The 19,247-nt window shown below is 38.7% G+C and overlaps 1 protein-coding gene across 1 annotated transcript; it reads right to left on the bottom strand.

The window, feature by feature from the left end:
* Nucleotides 1-6,466: 6,466 nt before the first annotated feature.
* On the bottom strand, nucleotides 6,467-18,966 carry slc5a3b (solute carrier family 5 member 3b). The gene is made up of 2 exons (XM_038306777.1): nucleotides 18,701-18,966; nucleotides 6,467-10,206 (listed from the first exon to the last, which is right to left on the bottom strand). The coding sequence occupies exon 2, from the start codon at nucleotides 9,960-9,962 to the stop codon at nucleotides 7,827-7,829; it is 2,136 nt and encodes a 711-aa protein (XP_038162705.1). The 5' UTR covers nucleotides 9,963-10,206; nucleotides 18,701-18,966; the 3' UTR covers nucleotides 6,467-7,826.
* Nucleotides 18,967-19,247: the final 281 nt, after the last annotated feature.

The raw sequence follows: 19,247 nt of genomic DNA, 5'->3' as shown, positions 1-19,247 counted from the left end.
TAACACGTTAAAGCATAGCATGAAAGTGCTCCACATAATGACCATTGTGATCTATAGATCCTTTATCTCAAGATCTGAGAGCTCCTTGTTTCCAAAAGCAGTTTAGGAAATTGGATGTGATAACATAAAACTCTTCATTATTATACACATCCTTTAGTGTTTTCATAACTCTCTGGCAAGTATATCATAATGATTTATGCCACTATAACACTGGTAATTGTTAAAATGTGCCCAGATTTGGTAAAATAAAACTTCAGATTGAAAGAGTCTTATAAAGACTTATGTATTCATTTATTTGATTTACAAGGTTATCAGCAATCGTGCTGCATGAAAACATCCTTATTCAAAGTCTGTGAAACAGCTTTATCCTCTCTGTTTTTTATTCAAAGCTGTTCTGCATACTTGTGCCAAGACAAAAAAAAAAGCTTTTCCAGCTGAACATGAATCTAAAACCACTTACCATCAGAGGATCAAAGTCAGAAATGACCTTATTTTGACCCTGAAATCCTCCCTTAGGAAGTAGGGAGGATTTTAATTTTGGTTATCAACAGGAAGTCATGCTTCTTTGTCAGAAGTGCCTTTTTTTAATCAAAAGCACTCATGATAAGGCCAATATAACTGCATATGGCTGTATGGATTTTGATCAGGAGTGCACCTTGTAAAGGAAACCAAATACACTGTGTACAATAACAAATTGTATATGATGCCCTATTATATTTTTCTGTTTAATTCTGCCTAAATCATACCTGAAGCTTTTCAATGAGGCAAGAAAGTAGAAATTGATGAATCAACAAAGAGAGTCATGAATAATCAGAGTATCTCCACCATCATCTTTCTGGACTGTGGGAGGAACTGACAAAGCCTACACAAGTAAAGCTTCTCAGCCATGATTCAAACGAGACATCTTCTTATTAAGGGGAACAAACATCATCTTTCCTTGTTACTGTTAACTCTGCTAACTCACCTAAAGTTGGCTGCAAATGCAATGTGAAAGAATGCAACCTATGATTCATTAGCCTTTGAGCACTGATGCAGTTCAGTTTTGTTCAGTTTCACAGGATACATCTGTTTTTTTTCACAACAGCTCACATTTTCATATAGTTTTACTGCTTTCTTAAGATTCCCCAACAGTTTGTGGACACCTTTATGAGCTTGGACTGGACAGGAATAACCTTTTCCAGATTTATAAACATTTTAGCCAGTCCATTGCTCAGATACCTCATGGTCCCCTACATGCATCTGTCAAAGATGATGGCAGGAAACTAGACATTTTATAAGGAATAGAATGTACAAACTTGGCCTCATATTGCTGATCATTTTTTGTTTTTTATTAGTTAAGTATTTATAATGTTGACAGGCCACTTCCAGGTTCATGTGGTTGTCTCAGGTTAAGTGTCCATTATATAAGACAATAAGAAATGTTTTTTATTAATTTTGGTATATTAAAAAGATAAAATTCTTGTTTTTTGGGATTTTTTATAATTAACAAAAAGAATGTAAGCCACAACTATGATCTGGAGGTAAAAGGGATACATTGGTTTCTTAATTATATTGGTAAAATCTGAAAAGTGTGTGATGCCTTGGTTTTCACATCCCTTTACTCTAATACCCCAAACTAAAATTGAATGCAACCCAGTTTACAGGTAAATAAACCTCAGTAAGAACATTCATGTTTTTTTTTTTGTTTTTTTTTTTTTTAAGGTTTCAATGTTTGTTAAAATAGCTGAGAAAAAATAGCATGAAGACGAATAAGGAAGACAGCAAACAGGTTGGACATTTCTGTTCCCATGTTTATCACCAGTGTTTACCAGTTTACCAGTGTTTTCATTCTACTCACTAAGTATTTTATTTTATCCTTTGTTTTCTGATCAAATAAACACTTTTGCTTCATTCTGTCTGCCTTCACCCAAACTTTCTCCATTACAGTTTTCCTTCCTGGGACAATAAAGTTCCCTTATCCTATCTTATCCCAAACACAAAGAACACTGAAACAGATGACAGGATAAAGTCTAAAAAGGTCATGATAAGCTTGTGGTGTTTTCTTAGGAAAAATACTGTAGATTTAAACCGCTTATACTATTATTTTATAATACATTTGGCCAGACGACTTCCACCTAATCCATCCATTTCAAGCATTTGTCCCGGGCTTTTGTTCGTGTTTTCTCTGTTCGTAATAGACAATGAACAAAAGCATGGTCCAAATGCCAGTACTTTTCCACAAGGACAATATCATACGTTTCCTCCTGGGAAAGAGGCTGGGAATGAGGCTAGTGGGGGCCAGTGGAGGAGTAGGCAAAATGCACTCAAAATCTTGAGTGATATATGGCAGAGAGAGATCCAATTAGTTTGATAAACAAGACTGTAAAACTCGAGCTGAGTGTTGAACACTCTGGAAGTGCAATAAAATGTCAGCAACACTTTCAGTATCACAAGCTGATGTTTTCGAAAAACTCAGCTTTGTTTTATGTTCAGTCTCATTTTAGCAAACTGTGTGTGAAGAACAATCTAGAGCAGTTAGTGAGGCTGCAAACCTTTATTAGAGTTCAAGTATTTTATTTGCACCAAAATGTATTTTCAACATTTTGTAGAGAATTACATTTGTTGATATACAATGAAATTGTATAGTAGTAATACGCTTTAAACCATTTTGTCATGCTCAAACCACATCAATATATTTGGTTGAATATTTTTGTGACAGACAAACTGAAATGAGTAACCTACCTAATTGGGAAGTGGAATTTATACATTTGAAATGGTAAAAATTGTTGTATATCTGAACTACACTCACCGGCCACTTTATTAGGTACACCTGTCCAACTGCTCGTTAACATTTAATTTCTAAGCAGCCAATCACATGGCGGCAACTCAGCACATTTAGGCATGTAGACATGGTCAAGACAATCTCCTGCAGTTCAAACCGAGCATCAGTATGGGGAAGAAAGGTGATTTGAGTGACTTTGAACGTGACATGATTGTTGGTGCCAGAAGGGCTGGTCTGAGTATTTCAGAAACTGCTGATCTACTGGGATTTTCACGCACAACCATCTCTAGGGTTTACAGAGAATGGTCCGAAAAAGAAAAAACATCCAGTGAGCGGCAGTTCTGTGGGCGGAAATGCCTTGTTGATGCCAGAGGTCAGAGGAGAATGGCCAGACTGGTTCGAGCTGATAGAAGGACAACAGTGACTCAAATAACCACCCGTTACAACCAAGGTGGGCAGAAGAGCATCTCTGAACGCACAGTACGTCGAACTTTGAGGCAGATGGGCTACAGCAGCAGAAGACCACACCGGGTGCCACTCCTTTCAGCTAAGAACAGGAAACTGAGGCTACAATTTGCACAAGCTCATTGAAATTGGACAATAGAAGATTGGAAAAACGTTGCCTGGTCTGATGAGTCTCGATTTCTGCTGCGACATTCGGATGGTAGGGTCAGAATTTGGCGTCTACAACATGAAAGCATGGATCCATCCTGCCTTGTATCAACGGTTCAGGCTGGTGGTGGTGGTGTCATGGCGTGGGGAACAATTTCTTGGCACTCTTTGGGCCCCTTGGTACCAATTGAGCATCGTTGCAACGCCACAGCCTACCTGAGTATTGTTGCTGACCATGTCCATCCCTTTATGACCACAATGTACCCAACTTCTGATTGCTACTTTCAGCAGGATAATGCGCCATGTCATAAAGCTGGAATCATCTCAGACTGGTTTCTTGAACATGACAATGAGTTCACTGTACTCAAATGGCCTCCACAGTCACCAGATCTCAATCCAATAGAGCATCTTTGGGATGTGGTGGAACGGGAGATTCGCATCATGGATGTGCAGCCAACAAATCTGCGGCAACTGTGTGATGCCATCATGTCAATATGGACCAAACTCCCTGAGGAATGCTTCCAGCACCTTGTTGAATCTATGCCACGAAGAATTGAGGCAGTTCTGAAGGCAAAAGGGGGTCCAAGCATGGGGTACCTAATAAAGTGGCCGGTGAGTGTATATTACAATTTTAGACCATCTATCCTACAGCATCAATGGGTTCAGTCACACTAGGTTGGTTTGGGTTCATTTTGAAGCAAAATAAAATCAACATTTGAAAACTTCTAGAGCACAAGTAAAAAAGACTGAGTCAATTTATTTCTAAAGTTAAAAGCATTTTTCTCAAAAATTGCTTTTTTGAGAAGCGACACTTTTTTCCAAGTGTCGCTTCTGTTTTTTCTGGTCATGGATGCCATGCTGATGTGCAATGGTCAAGCTCGCCATCCATGCATGGAGGCGTCAGTCCTTAGTTCAAGTCTCAGCTAGTTGACCTTTGCTGCATGTCCTCCCCTCTCTTTAAACCCAACCTCCCACCTGTCTACTCTTAAATAAAGTACTAGTGCCAAAAAAGAGCGATATTCTACAGGAGGCTTATCTAAGAGGATTTTTATTTATCTGAAATAAAGAAACTACTCTTAAAAATAGCTATAACAAGAGTAGTTTTAACTCTTTTTAGAGAGACCAAATGTTATCTATGCCTGAATAAAACTTTAATAAAAGTCACCTTTTTAATGTTTGACCGAACAAACAAGCGAAAAAAAAAAAAAAAAAACATTAGACAAAAGATATCTACATCTAAGCAGTCTATCCAACCAATAAAAAAATACAATCTCCTTGTCGTTGTCTGCCAGATAAAATCCCACTAAGTTACATTTGATGTTTGTTGTTATAATGTGACAAACTTTAAGGAATATAATCTTTTGTATGTATGCAGCCATTTTTAATTTATTTTTTTTTAGAGCTGGAGGATTGCCAAACTAAGAAAAGGAATGCCATTGAAGCATAATTAGCATGATTTTTTTAAGAATAATCAGTACTTTTAGAACACATCAGGGTGAGTTAAGGCAGGTACAGTCCCTGTCTCCCGTGTTTGGTTCTCTAAATGATGCATCAATTTTATTATGTTTCTAATAACATATTGTTTTTTATTAATTTTATAAGAGATGAAAACAACACCTGCTCATAATCCTCCCGGATGTGGTAATGTAGTCCTGACTGCATCCTCCACTCTCCCTGAGTGTGAATGCCAAATTTCACTTGTTGCTATGGTGAGCTGCAGCAAACCAGTGATGTGAGTCACAGACTAAATAGGCACTTGGATCATGGCCTCCAAATGTCACCCTCTGACTCAAAGGGGTATCAATAGTGCTGCAGCATATAGAGAATAAGCAAACAGATTATCCAACCATATGTACTGTATTACTTTCTTTAAGATTTGCTATTGTAGGGCCTTGATTTTAATACAATTCAGAAAGAAAACTAGTTAAATACCATCTGTTTTAATGAGCTACCATCTAAATCATATGGAAAAATTTAGTCCATTGATTTGAAACTGCAGGAAGTACTGATGTTAGATTTTTGAAGTTAAATCTGTTAGTAAAAAGCTTAGGATCATGCAGTGACCATCGGGTTAATCTAGCTTCACTGGAGTTTATGTAATCACAGTCAATGATGCCAGAGTGTCCCATTTAGAGGAAGCTTAGGAAGGAATGATCTAATAAATGACCATTTCATTTTTTTCTCCGGAATCATCTGTGATTTTCACCAGAGACAAGCATAATTTAAGTCTTTAATGCCTAAATATTGTTAAATGTTGAATGATATTAAAAACATTTAAGGTGGGATGCATCAGGGCCAAACAGAAAGCTGTAAATGAGTAATCAGATCTAAACTTACATGTTTTTATTACTTATTCAATTGTGTCTATTTTGATCTTACATTGCATGATAAAACCTAAAGTATAGGTGAAAAGTAATAATTCGCAATTATTAGTAGAAATACTTCTGCAGAGGGTAAGCTATTTCAAACATTTTTATAATTCATCTTATGTAGTTGCATAAACTAACCAAAAAAACAGTGCGTGGCTAAGACTAAGAGATATTTGCACTTGTATGCACATGTATAACTAATGTCAATTGTTTTGAAAACTGCTATGTATCTTTTACTGTAACTGATGCTTAGCAATACACGATAGAGGTGCATAATATAAAAAAAAAACCTCATGCTAAGCCTCAATACTTAATACTGTTATAAATTGTATATTAAAAAAAACATTTCTAAGCAGGCATATGAAGTAATAATGTCATACTAAGAGTCCAAATTTAAATTACTTTCATAGCTGTCCAAACTATTAATATGAAGGGTTAATTTACAAAAATAACAAAACTCTCCTTTGGTCTACAAATAAACTTTATTTCAGTCAAAAATAAAGCTCATAAATATAAGAATGTATTCTCTCAAAAAGAAATTTGGGAAAAAAAAAAAAAAAAACTTTTAAAGCTCTTTCCCATACAGCATTCGTCTCTTATCATACCAACATGTTTTAACATGAAAAACGGTAAGTCTGTCACATTCACACATTGACATTTCAGATCGCTTAAGGGCAATAGTTGGGACACATTTTCCTTTGATTTCTCTGGGATTCTTTGTTGCTGTGAGTCGTTGATGTGGGAGGACACATACAATGACCACAGATTATTAGAAACACAAATGATCACTGACCATGTCAGAAAATGTGTCAGCAAAGTGCTAACCCTGACATCCACATGTCACTGAAATGTTCTCATCTCAATTTATTCAACCAAAACAATGTACTGCGTTAAAAAGCTGGTTAATGTCATGATTTTAAACAAAAGTATTTTTCTTTTCTTTGTAAAAAACAAACAAAAAAATGTGTTTCTTTTCACATAGGTATTTCACAATAAGACACATTTGGTAGGAGGTTTATAGAAAATGCACTTAAAAAGAGGCACAAACAACATTTAAAAACACAAGACCCAAAAGAAATACACACAAGAAATCTGAAAAAGGAGCCCTGAAAGAGTTTCAGACAATATTAACATATTGCAAAGGATTTAAAAGATGTGGTGCCAAACAAGAAAAAGAACTGCAACAGAATCATGAGAACAGATGCTTTCTGTTACCAAACATTAATGTTAAAACAGCCGTAAGTTATGAAATATAACAGAATACAGCCAGAGAAAAAAAATTTAATCACAAAACAGTGGATAACAATGTAAAAACCAGTAGAAATAGCAAGAGATCCAGATATGACTAGAATTTGGTCATAAGAAACTCTTTTTGAACACACATGTAACTAACTGTATCATTTATATATTTCCTAAAAAGAAATAATAAGAACATACAGAAAAGAAAATCACTTCTAAAGTTGTGCTTATTTTTCTGAAACTCATGAGCTGCAAAACATGAACACATTTCTCAATACTAAATGTTAACTGCATCAAGTGGTTGTAGATACAAACACATTAAGCAATTCAAACCAATAATAATATTCATCGCTAGAAATAAAATGATTTTTTTTTTAAACATATGCAACACTACCAGTGTACCCATTCTTGATGTTTTCTCTTTCGCCTCTTTCAAAATAAAGAGTTTTTAAATTTACTTCAACCCATTCTCACTAGAAAAAGGAAACACATGTGGTAAGGCAAATATTAAACTCATTTAGAGAACAACTCTAAAACTCCCAGTAGATATTTTAAATGCAGGATTAAGAACAATAGGATTCAAAGTCATGTAGAAGTACAATATGTTTAGCTTTTTTTTTTTTTTTTTTAGATAGAGACGCTTTAGTCATTAAAAAATGATAACAAGCTTGGATCCCTGTAAAAAAAAAAAAAAAAAAAAAAAAAAAAAAAAAACTGTAAATATTACAGACAAGATTTTAAATCAGTGAAATTTCTTACTGCTGTAACAGCCCAAAAAAACTAGCATATATCTTTTATGTTGGAAACAAAATCTAACAGTTGGGTAATTTCAGTGCAGGGTTCTTCTACAATGAGAAATAAACAAACATGAAAATGCCCAAAGAGCAGACGGTTAGTAGGAGGAGGTTGAGGAGGAGTTTAACCCTGGGGGGCTCATATAGCAGCTCTGCGACCACTCGCTCGTCCTCTTGCATGACTTGCTGCTGATTGCCATGTGGTTCTTCTTTGTACCCACAGAGACAGCCGAAGAAACGCATGAACAGGCCGCGCTCCTCTTGTCCATGACAGCCTTGCTCTGCCCTGATCATGTCCATCTTTTTAAAACCATGCTGCTCAGCAGGGGTGGAGGCCGGGGACGTTTCTGTGCTGGGTGTAGCTGGATCATGGTCCGTGTACGGGACCAAAAGCTTGATTTCGGCTCCATCTAAACACCTTTCCCTTTTGACATCAGCAGGAATATCTTTATAGTATCCTGCAGTGCCATTGCATTGGTTCTTCTCATTGAGTTTGTATGTTTCATCCCTGTCCTTCGGGGGAATCTTTTCTAGCTTGCGGAGCCCCCAAATTGTGGTGGTACGAATCTGCTCCTCATCTGGTGCGGCGGTACAAAGACTGACCACCACAGCAACCAGTCCCGAAATCCAGAAGAGTCCGGCTGCAATGTACATGTAGTGAATGTGGACAATGAAGAATGGTCTGTTGTCTGGCTGGTTGCAGAGAGGCTGACGGTAGAGGAAGGCTAGGATTAGTCGTATCGTACCTAGCGTGAAACCGGTCATGCCTCCCCAGAAAGCACCCGTCTCATTACACCTCTTCCAGAACACACCAAGCAGAAAAAGGGCAGCAATTGGTGGGGTGAGGTAGCCAGCGACTTCCTGGATATACAGGTATGTCTGTCCACCTTGCATCTCAATGATTACAGGGACCCAAGCGATGCTGATTGCTACCATGACCACAACAAACAGTCGGCCGACGATCAGAAGCTCCCGCTGAGAAGCCCTCTTCCGAATAGTCTGGTAGATATCCAGGGTGAAGATAGTGCTTGCGCTGTTGAAGATTGAGTCGAGATCGCTCATCAAGGCAGCAATCATGACTGCCATCATAAGCCCCCTGAGTCCTGTGGGCATCACTGCCATGACCAGGCGCGGGTAGGCGATGTTTGAGCAGCCAGCCCGGGAACCACACACCGCCATGCAGTGCTCGGGCCCGATGCAGGCGATCTCGTCTGTAAACAGGATGCGGGAGATCATTCCTGGGATGACTATCAAGAACATGGGCAGGATCTTGAGAAATCCGGCCATGAGTGTTGAGCCCTTAGCGTGAGCAATGTTCTTGGCTGCTAATACTCTCTGCACAATGACCTGGTCTGCACACCAGTACCAAATGGAGGCAGGGGTTTGCCCCAGAATGAAACCTGGCCAAGGAATATCCTCATCGAAAGGGCCACGAAGGATACGTAGTGAGTTTGGCTTTGGTTCAATACGACAGGAGGGGTAGTGGGTGTAGTTTCCGGAAGCCATTATAGCAGTGACATTAGGAGTGGCCTGCATATACTTAGTTCTGACCCCCTCTAATCCACCAACTTTGATGAGGCTGATGATGGTTAAGGTCATGGCCCCACCAACCATCAGCACTGCCTGGAGGGCATCTGTGTAGAGCACTGCAACCAATCCACCAGTGACTGTTAGCAGAGCAGTCATACTGATAAGCAAAAGAATTGAGAGATAGAGGTTCCACCCCAAGGACTCTTGAATAAATAGAGCGCCAGCGTAGAGATCCACTGAGAGCTTGGTGAATATGTAAAGCAACACAGAGAGACAGGCAAAGTAAACTTTCAGCCTGTTCCCACCGAAGCGTTTGGACAGGTAAGCTGGCATGGTGTAGACTCCAGAGTAGATATAGACAGGAATAAACACCCAGCCAAGCAGCTGCAGAAGCAGGAGGGCATTGAATTCCCAAGCTCCTACTGCAAAACCACTGGCAGCCCCTGACCCTGCCAGGCCTATGAAATGCTCACTGCCAATGTTACTGACAAAGAGGGACGCCCCAATCACTATCCATGTCATGGAGCGCCCTGCAAGGAAATAGCCACTAACGGTGCTGTGGTTGGCTTTCCACATGGCGAGAAGCCCGATGACCATCACCAGGACAAAATACAGTGCCACCACTGCTATGTCCGCGGCTTCCATTCTAGCATGCATCTTTACAGATGAATTGCTATAAAGTTTGCAGAAGAATTAAATGTGCAAATTTATAAGCGTTATAGCTGAGATTAAAATATAGCAGCAATAGAAACAACTAGCTTTGGTTTTCAGGCAAGATGATCCTCTGACAGCCCGGCAAAAAAAAATAAACGAAATGAGGTAGTCCGTCGGAACAGAAACTTTTTTAAGTTGTGCAGGGTGTTGCAGATCACTGGTCTAGAAAAGCCAAGGTTGAATATTCCTGAAAAAAACCAAAAGAAAAAAAAACACTAATCAGTATTTTGACTTTTGCATGGAAAAAAACGGAGAAAATTGCGATTTGAACCGACACTGAATGAAGGTCACCTCACAAAACAATAATAATAATAATTAGTAAAATAAAAGGAGAAATGGTGAATATAAAAAAATTAAAAAATGCACTTTAATAGGCTAGGATTAACTTTTGTAGTACTTTTCCAGTGCCACCCAGACTTGGAATTGATCTTTCCTGAGATTTCCCAGCTAATCTTCTCAAATACAGCTGAACTCGAGCCATGCTAGTATTCAAACTTGAAAGAAAGATTATGTAAGACAGGTCAAGAAGGCGCAAACTTCTGTTGGCAACAGCTACACTGTTCCCACACAACTAGCTACAGGATTTAGGCAGCCATTTAGACAACCAACATTTTCAAGATAATTATATTAAAAATAAACACATTCATATTATAACTACAATCCATTGTTTGACTTTATTATTTATGAAACTGTCTCAAAATAATACTTTGCCTATTGTAAACAAATCTATTTTTTTGCAGTATTTATTTTGCTTTTATCAAAAGTTGCTAGTATGACATTAGTTGCAGCATTTATGTTTTAATTCTATATTTAATATGAATGTCAGATAAATAGCTTTTTTTCTAATGGTGTTTTTAAGCTGTCTGCAGAGATAAGCACCACCCTTTGGCATGTAGCATCAGAAATAATCAGGGAGTGCACGTTATTGCGGTAGTGCTTTCTTGTGAAGCGTTTTCTACGACATGGGTACTAAAAATATAGATAAAGTTCGGTATGATTCGAAAATAAATTATGCAAATGCAGCACCATGCAACTATCCTCGCCAACATTTGTCATAGGATCTCTGATCTCCAGCTGGAATAAGGAAGGTAAAACAAGTCTGGGGAGGATGGTGAAGGCGACTAAAGGGTTTGCTGAACAGCCATTAGGATTATGCGTTTTAATGTGTGGTGGAATTACTGTTCTTTTTTTTTTATCTTATGCATATTTTTTTATCATAATGTGTTGGTTCTTGATATCTTTTATCCTACTTCATGTTGGCCATCAGGTTCTAGTTGAGATTCCTTCGATTATACAGGTTTTGCAGTACTCTGGCCTGTGATTGGCTAAAGAAAAGAACTAAACTGTACAAAATCAGTGATCAAAAAATTAGCCAGATTGTTTTTAAGAACTTACTTACCTAATTAATGAATTGTCACTGGGCTTTTATAATTTACTCATGTTCTCTTTGTCTGAGATCAGTATTTGTTTTATAATGTCAAATTTTAAAGTGACAGAAATGCAACGACAAAAGAACTTTAGGAAATACTTTAAGCCTTTGTTCTTTATACATGTGTTGTTTTCTATCTTTTACACTAATATGTTAAATGATGCCACCTAACAGCTGGCCCAATCTGTTGTACAATATCTGCTTTGTGTTGAAATTATTATTTTTTTTTTTTATTTAGATCTTAAAGGAGATGAGAAGTTTGATGTACTTTTTATGCATTTGTTCCTTCTCAGATACCTCAAAAGTTTTTCTCTAGGTTTCCGTCTCTCCATTCTGCAGCTTTCAGACTTTTAAAAATAGTGTTTCAATAAAGAAATCTCTGACTTATGTGCTTCATAGAAGATAAAATGAATCCCAAAATATTATTTGTGGAGGATTTCCATAAAACAACCATCTAATCAGTCTGAACCATGAGCTGTCAGATGAAGGGTTTGTTCTCTCAAATGAATATTTGCTGAACAATACAACTTTAGATCCTCATATGGATCAAAATTAATTCCAGAGTCAGCAAAAATGAATACAGATTGGAGGGATGTTTGAGCACATCTGTATTATTTCTGTCATCTAAATGTTTGGCCTCTCCTGAGGTTTCACTCTGCCATACATGGCAGAAAATAACCCCCACGCCTTCTCCTTCACAACCATGCTCTATGCAAAAAGCATCTCTGTCTATAAACGAAGTCTTTGTTTTCATTTTTACTAAGTCACTATCAAGGCCTGATTCTCCATGTGGTTGTCATCAACTTCCTAGGAGACCCTGGCTCTAAAACTGTGCAGCATTTCTCAGTAAACATGTTTCTGTCATTTTTTTTAGTTATAGAGTTATATAATATATAGGACTCAAATATAATCTTTATTTTTCCCAGTGTACTTAGAACCCACTCACTCAGCCCCACTGACAAAGTAACAGTCGAAACTGAAAGCTGCGCATTTTCCCATCTTATGGGTCATATTAAAAGTGGCCTATATATATATATATATATATATATATATATATATATATATATATATATATATATATATATTATGTCCAATGAGAAACTCTGTAGGTCCATAATGGGTTTTGATAAATTTTCAGCTTTCAGAAAACCAATACCTCATCTGACAAAAACCTCCGCCTCGTGTGTGGTCAGTTAATCCACTGGATGGCAGATCACATTTACATGGATGTAACTGACCGACTGGAGGCCATATTTAAATGGAAACTTCTGGATGTTTAATGTTGGGTTGTCTTAAGCCCTTAAGTAGTATTTTTTGCAAGCAGAAATAACAGTAAAAAAAAAATAAATATGTGTACAGACAAAGAAAATGGGAGAATGGAGGTGGTGCGCCAACAATAATCTTCCTGGTTGCAACGTGTGCTGACAATAGAACATTTAAAGAGATTTGGGTCTGAGTTACTATATTCTACACAATGGTGTAAATATCGGTAAGCAGAGACTGCAGTTGCTTATGGGCCCCGTCACTGACACTAGGTAGGCCCCCCACGCAATTGTGGACTAGGACATCCCATTGCAGACATAATGGTGCGAAAAATTCCTCTTAAAACCACCTGATATTAAGATGACTGACCGTACCATATTTATACCCCAACACATGGCAGATTTCAGCATGATGGTGAGCCGTTTAAACATGACACCAATAGCAAAGCAGACAGTGGTACTTTTAATTACTATGATAATAACTGTGTATAGTTCATTAGATGGTTAGTAAAAAATACACTCATATAATCAGTGTTGGGCACGTTACTTTAAAAAAGTAATTAGTTATAGTTACTAGTTACTTCTCCCAAAAAGTAACTGAGTTACTAACTGAGTTACTCCACAATAAAAGTAACTAGTTACTAGTAAAAGTAACTATTGCGTTACTTTTGCGTTTCTCGCCCCCGTAACCCTCACCACCCAGCCCCCACCTTCTCGCCGTGTGTTTCCAAAGCCAGCTGAATAGAGCGGACGACAAAGACAAGAACCTGCAGACAGTTTAGCATTTATTGCAACTCAACGTAAATGACATCAGGGGGGAACGCCATGTGAAGTTTTTTAACAGGGCATTCAGATCTGGTGAAATTAATAACTGGGGATGTCTAATTCTGAAATCCTGTGTGTTTGGGTTGTTATAGATACTGCAACATCTATCTATCCATCTATCTATCAAGATGTATACTCTGCGTGTGACATAAAATATGGATCTCCATCCCTGCCACAAAGGCCATCAAATAATGTTTAAAATAAAAAATACAGTAGGTTGAAAAGGCAAAGTATCCATCCATCCATCCATCCAGATTTCTCCCTTTCATTTGATCATTCACGCTCTCCATAGTTCTCCTGTGGCGTGAGCACAGGGCAACTGTTACGCGCCTTTAGCGAGCATGCGCGTTTCCTGTCGCTTGCACCGTGATTCTTGCCGCCTGCGCTGTGCGGAGATGCAGAGGAAACCGTATGTGATGGGGAAACGCAGCTCGACGTAACACCGGTATTTCCATCAGGAAAACGCTGTTTTGCTGCTGGATCCTCCTCACTCTCCATCTCTCTGTGTGTGCTGTACGTTAACACCCACCAGCGGAAACACCCACCTACCCAACTGACAGACGGAATCTCACTATACATCAGCCATTCTCATCCTCCCCTCTCTCATGACAAGGCGCGCGCCTCTGGATGACCTAAAAAATAATCTGTAACATCTCTTAAACAAAAGTAGCACAAACAATATTTTTTTCTGCACAAATCTGCACTAACGTTGCACTAACCATTCAGTCTATTTGCAGAGTTTTTTGACGTGGGTGGGGTGTCAGCTTCACGCAGCTGCGCACGAGTCCTATCAACAAAAAAAGGTTCATTGTGCGACCTGAGTAACCCGCAGTAACGGGGTGCCTGCAATGGTAACTGCGTTATAGTTACAGTCAAAGTAATTAGTTAGATTACTCGTTACTAAAGAAAGGTAACGGCGTTAGTAACGCGTTAGTTACTTTCAACGCCGTTAGTCCCATCACTGCATATAATATGTTTCAAACCGCAATGAAGGTCTTAAAAGAACTTTGTATTTGAGTATTTTACTTTTTACACTACTTGGAATTATGGGTAATCCAGAGGGTAGATTAAAACCATAACCGTTACGTACAATGGGTAAGTTACGATGGCTACAAAAAAGAGGTACTTAAGGGGATTCCAGAAAAGAAAAAGGAAAGAAGAGCAGCTGGAAGAACGGAAAAACTTCCCAAAATAGGTGGAAGTTGCTGCTATAGTGAGCAGAGGCGGATCTAGGTGGTGGCTACTTGGGTTTCAGCCCCTGATGTTTCCCCAAAAGCCCCGGATCTCGCTTTTGAGCTGATCTGAGTAAAATGTTAAGTACTGGAATTCACCAGATAGTGGCAGCATGTGCAGGAAAGCAGCCTGTAGCATTACCATGCAGAAGAAGAAGTGTTTCCCTCTCGTCGTTGCCAGCTTCAGGAGTCGAGCAACTCCGCGCAGCAAATTTAAACACGGATAGGCCAGTGGCGGATATCAATGGATATCAGAAGCTTTTTGAAAAAGCAGACAGCTGGACCACCAGCACCACCACCAGTTGTTGCTAAACAGACTGATGTCCCAGGTACAGTGGGGCAAAAAAGTATTTAGTCAGCCACCAATAGTGCAAGTTCTCCCACTCAAAAAGATGAGAGAGGCCGGTAATTTTCATCATAGATATACCTCAACTATGAGAGACAAAATGAGAAAAAAAAAATCCAGAAAATCACATTGTCTGATTTTAAAGAATTTATTTGCAAAATATGGTGGAAAATAAGTATTTGGTCAGTTACAAACAAGCAAGATTCCTGGCTCTCACAGACCTGTAACTTCTTCTGTAAGAGGCTCCTCTGTCCTCCACTCGTTACCTTCATTAATGGCACCTGTTTGAACCCGTTATCAGTATAAAAGACACCTGTCCACAACCTCAAACAGTCACACTCTAAACTCCACCATGGCCAAAACTAGAGAGCTGTCAAAGGACACCCGAAACAAAATTATAGACCTGCACCAGGCTGGGAAGTCTGAATCTGCAATAGGTAAACAGCTTGGTGTGAAGAAATCAACTGTGGGATCAATTATTAGAAAATGGAAAACATACAAGACCACTGATAATCTTCCTCGATCTGGGGCTCCACGCAAGATCTCACCCCGTGGGACCAAAGTGACAAAGGCTACCATCAGTAACACACTACGCCGCCAGGGACTCAAATCCTGCAGTGCCAGACGTGTCCCCCTGCTTAAGCCAGTACATGTCAAGGCCCGTCTCAAGTTTGCTAGAGAGCATTTGGATGGTCCAGACGATGACTGGGAGAATATCATATGGTCAGATGAAACCAAAATAGAACTTTTTGGTAAAAACTCTACTCGTCGTGTTTGGAGGAGAGAGAATGCTGAGTTGCATCCAAAGAACACCATACCTACAGTGAAGCATGGGGGTGGAAACATCATGCTTTGGGGCTGTTTTTCTGCCAAGGGACCAGGACGACTGATCCGTGTGAAGGAAAGAATGAATGGGGTCATGTATCGTCACATTTTGAGTGAAAACCTCCTTCCATCAGCAAGGGCATTGAAGATGAAACGTGGCTGGGTCTTTCAGCATGACAATGATCCCAAACACACCGCCCGGGTAACAAAGGAGTGGCTTCGTATGAAGCATTTCAAGGTCCTGGAAGGGCCTAGCCAGTCTCCAGATCTCAACCCCATAGAAAATCTTTGGAAGGAGTTGAAAGTCCGTGTTGCCCAGCGACAGCCCCAGAACATCGCTGCTCTAGAGGAGATCTGCATGGAGGAATGGGCCAAAATACCAGCAACAGTGTGTGAAAACCTTGTGAAGACTTACAGAAAACGTTTGATCTCTGTCATTGCCAACAAAGGGTATATAACAAAGTATTGAGATGAACTTTTGTTATTGACCAAATACTTATTTTCCACCATATTTTGCAAATACATTCTTTAAAAATCAGACAATGTGATTTTCTGGATTTTTTTCCCTCATTTTTTCTCTCATAGTTAAGGTATATCTATGATGAAAATTACATACCTCTCATCTTTTTAAGTGGGAGAACTTGCACTATTGGTGGCTGACTAAATACTTTTTTGCCCCACTGTAAGTGAAGCTTTGACTGAATCAGAGCCTTTTTTTCTGTTCCCCTATGTTCCCCTTAATCTGTCCTCCCTGTATTGGGAGCGCGCATTGAAGCCAGATAGGCGCATCTGGCAGATCTGCGCTTCTGATCAATTTCTTGGTAAAAATAACTCACAATCATGTAAAGGTTGTAGCATCAAGTTTAAGCGGCAGCTGTTGTTTAAAAAATTGTAAAATAAATAAGTAGACGAGGTCTTCTTACGCGGTTTTGTTTTTAAAGGGCAATGTGAAATATGAGAGATTACTGGATTAAGGGAATTTTTAGTATATGACATGATATCACACATAACAATTTTTGGGAATTTGGAAACAGTTGCTCTTTATTTATGGGGGGTGTTAATTGACCTGCAAGTCTTTAACTGTGTTTATTCCTCTCTTCATCAACAACAAACTCTGTGGATTTGGAATACATTTGATCATTATTTGCCAGAGTTATGAGAGGGAAATTAAATATTTAAGCCACCTGATATAATCCATTCCCCCATGGGGAAAAAAAAAGAAACAAATCCTCCATTATTTTTCAAATATTATGTTTGAAACATTTATTTTATATTTTGAAATCCAAAATAGTTCAAATAAATCTCACTGTTGGTTTGATGATCTTTATGAAATGTATTTTAATTCTTAATTTAAAATGTCTGGAGGAAAACATAGTCCAGTGGTTTTAGTTTGAACTTTTTTGGTAAATTGTTAGATAAATATTTAAACAGAAAATACATTTGATAAAGATCATAAAAAGGGGAACAGATTATTTCAGTCAGCTAAAATAGATGGTTCCCCTCCTTTAATTTTGGCAAATAATGCACACATGTCAACAAATCCACATGATTTGTTGTTGGTGAAGAGAGGAATAAGCACAGTTAAGGAATTGATGCCCCTGAACTCCTAGAATCCTAGATCCGCCCCTGACAGCGAGTAAAGATTGCGACCAGGTGAATAGAGAGAGCGTGGGTGAGGAGAGGGCTGTGAAGCTACTACAGCTAAAAATAAACTACGACTATGATAAGCTTTATAATCGTTCTTCAAGAAATTGTGTACTTTCCCTTTAAGAGCATTCTTCTTAAGTAAATAGACTGTCGGGATGACCAGACAAGTCCTTACAAGCCATCCTACCTGTGGTGGAGCAATAATAATAATAATAATACAAAAAATACAGTTGTGCACCCATGTTGCCTTGAAAAAAGGCCGAAAAAAAGATTATTCCTGTTCGACCGAAAGATGCAAATGCACAGAATGAAAATACATTCTTCAAAAAATACCCAAAGAGTTCATCTAGAATGCAGGGCATTTTAATAAGTTTTCTATTAAGGTTGAGTTACAAAACCGGTGAAACCAGTAACAACAGGTGAAGGTATTTTTGCTTCCTCTTTTCCTTTCAATTAAAAACCCAGGCGAAGAATCACCTTTCATTCTGCTCATATTTTACCCCTAAAAGCCTAATTATTTCCCAAATAAGAGCATCCTGAACACAAAATGGTTAAATTAATTACAACCCATCAGCGCAGCATTACCCTTACGACATGAGTTTTAGTAAAAGCGCAGAAATTGTTTTGTTTGGTTGAAGGTTAGGATCCCGGTCTCAACAGCGTCAAAACGGGATGAATGACAGGGGGAACAATGGGGCTTTAATTGATATCCAGATGCGTAGGGGCAGCCGGAGACTGCCGCGTGAACACAAGGAGGAGGCGAGAACCAATCAACGAGCAGATACGGATGCACCTATCGGGTGGCAGGAAGATTCTAGAACAGTCGCTCATTCATTCATGTGAAAACACTGCGCATCCTTATGTCTCTCATTCAAACAACACTTTGTTTTTTACAAGAACTTACCGTGCGCAGTCGGAGCGGACATATTTTTTTTACAATTTAAAAACGTTTGTTTTTATCTGAAACATTGAGTTGTTTTAACTCTGACGTCAGCGTAGCGATATAGACATATGGTAGGCTTACTTAAATGAGCGCCTTCTTTATTAAAACTGTTAACCGCGGGTGTAGTTTAGATGGATTAAACCTAAAGAAGAAATGTTGTACATATACTCACCGGTTACAGGGAGAAAACACTCAACAGAACCGCGGAAACGCACCACTCCACGCCCCTTAAAGTGGATTAACAGGAAGAAGACGCTCAGTCCGCCTAGAAAGAGATATTTCTTTCTTTTGAGTTGATCTTTTTTCTTGTCAAGGAGGCTTAGATGTCACCCAAACTAATCGGTGTCATCATTTTTGCAGAGTTCTGCTTCTTATGTGATGCTCCGTCAGACAACGATGCCCTATCAGCCTCCCACTCCTTATAGCCACCAATACAAATCCACGCCCCACACGTGGAGCCAACCCGTGACGTGTTGCAGAGATGCAATAAAAACGCCTAGAAGTTGCTCCAGCTAATTACCGGTATTAACCCACATGATTATATAACTTTAATGAAACAGGCCAGGTGAGTTTTAAATGGCTCTCATCCAAGATATGAAAACATGGAGAGGAAAAGAAACTCAGCTTTGCATCTACTAATATAAATTGTATTTTGTTTGAATGAATAAAGCCATTTTACCTTAAACCCCTTAATTAGAAATAGAAACTTTATAAATCTC

This window comes from Cyprinodon tularosa, unplaced genomic scaffold, assembly GCF_016077235.1.
Source record: "Cyprinodon tularosa strain WSP-4 unplaced genomic scaffold, ASM1607723v1 ctg590, whole genome shotgun sequence".
Lineage (NCBI taxonomy): Eukaryota > Metazoa > Chordata > Actinopteri > Cyprinodontiformes > Cyprinodontidae > Cyprinodon > Cyprinodon tularosa.
The sequence above is the reverse complement of the archived record's forward strand: the minus strand, read 5'-3'. Positions and strand labels throughout refer to the sequence as shown.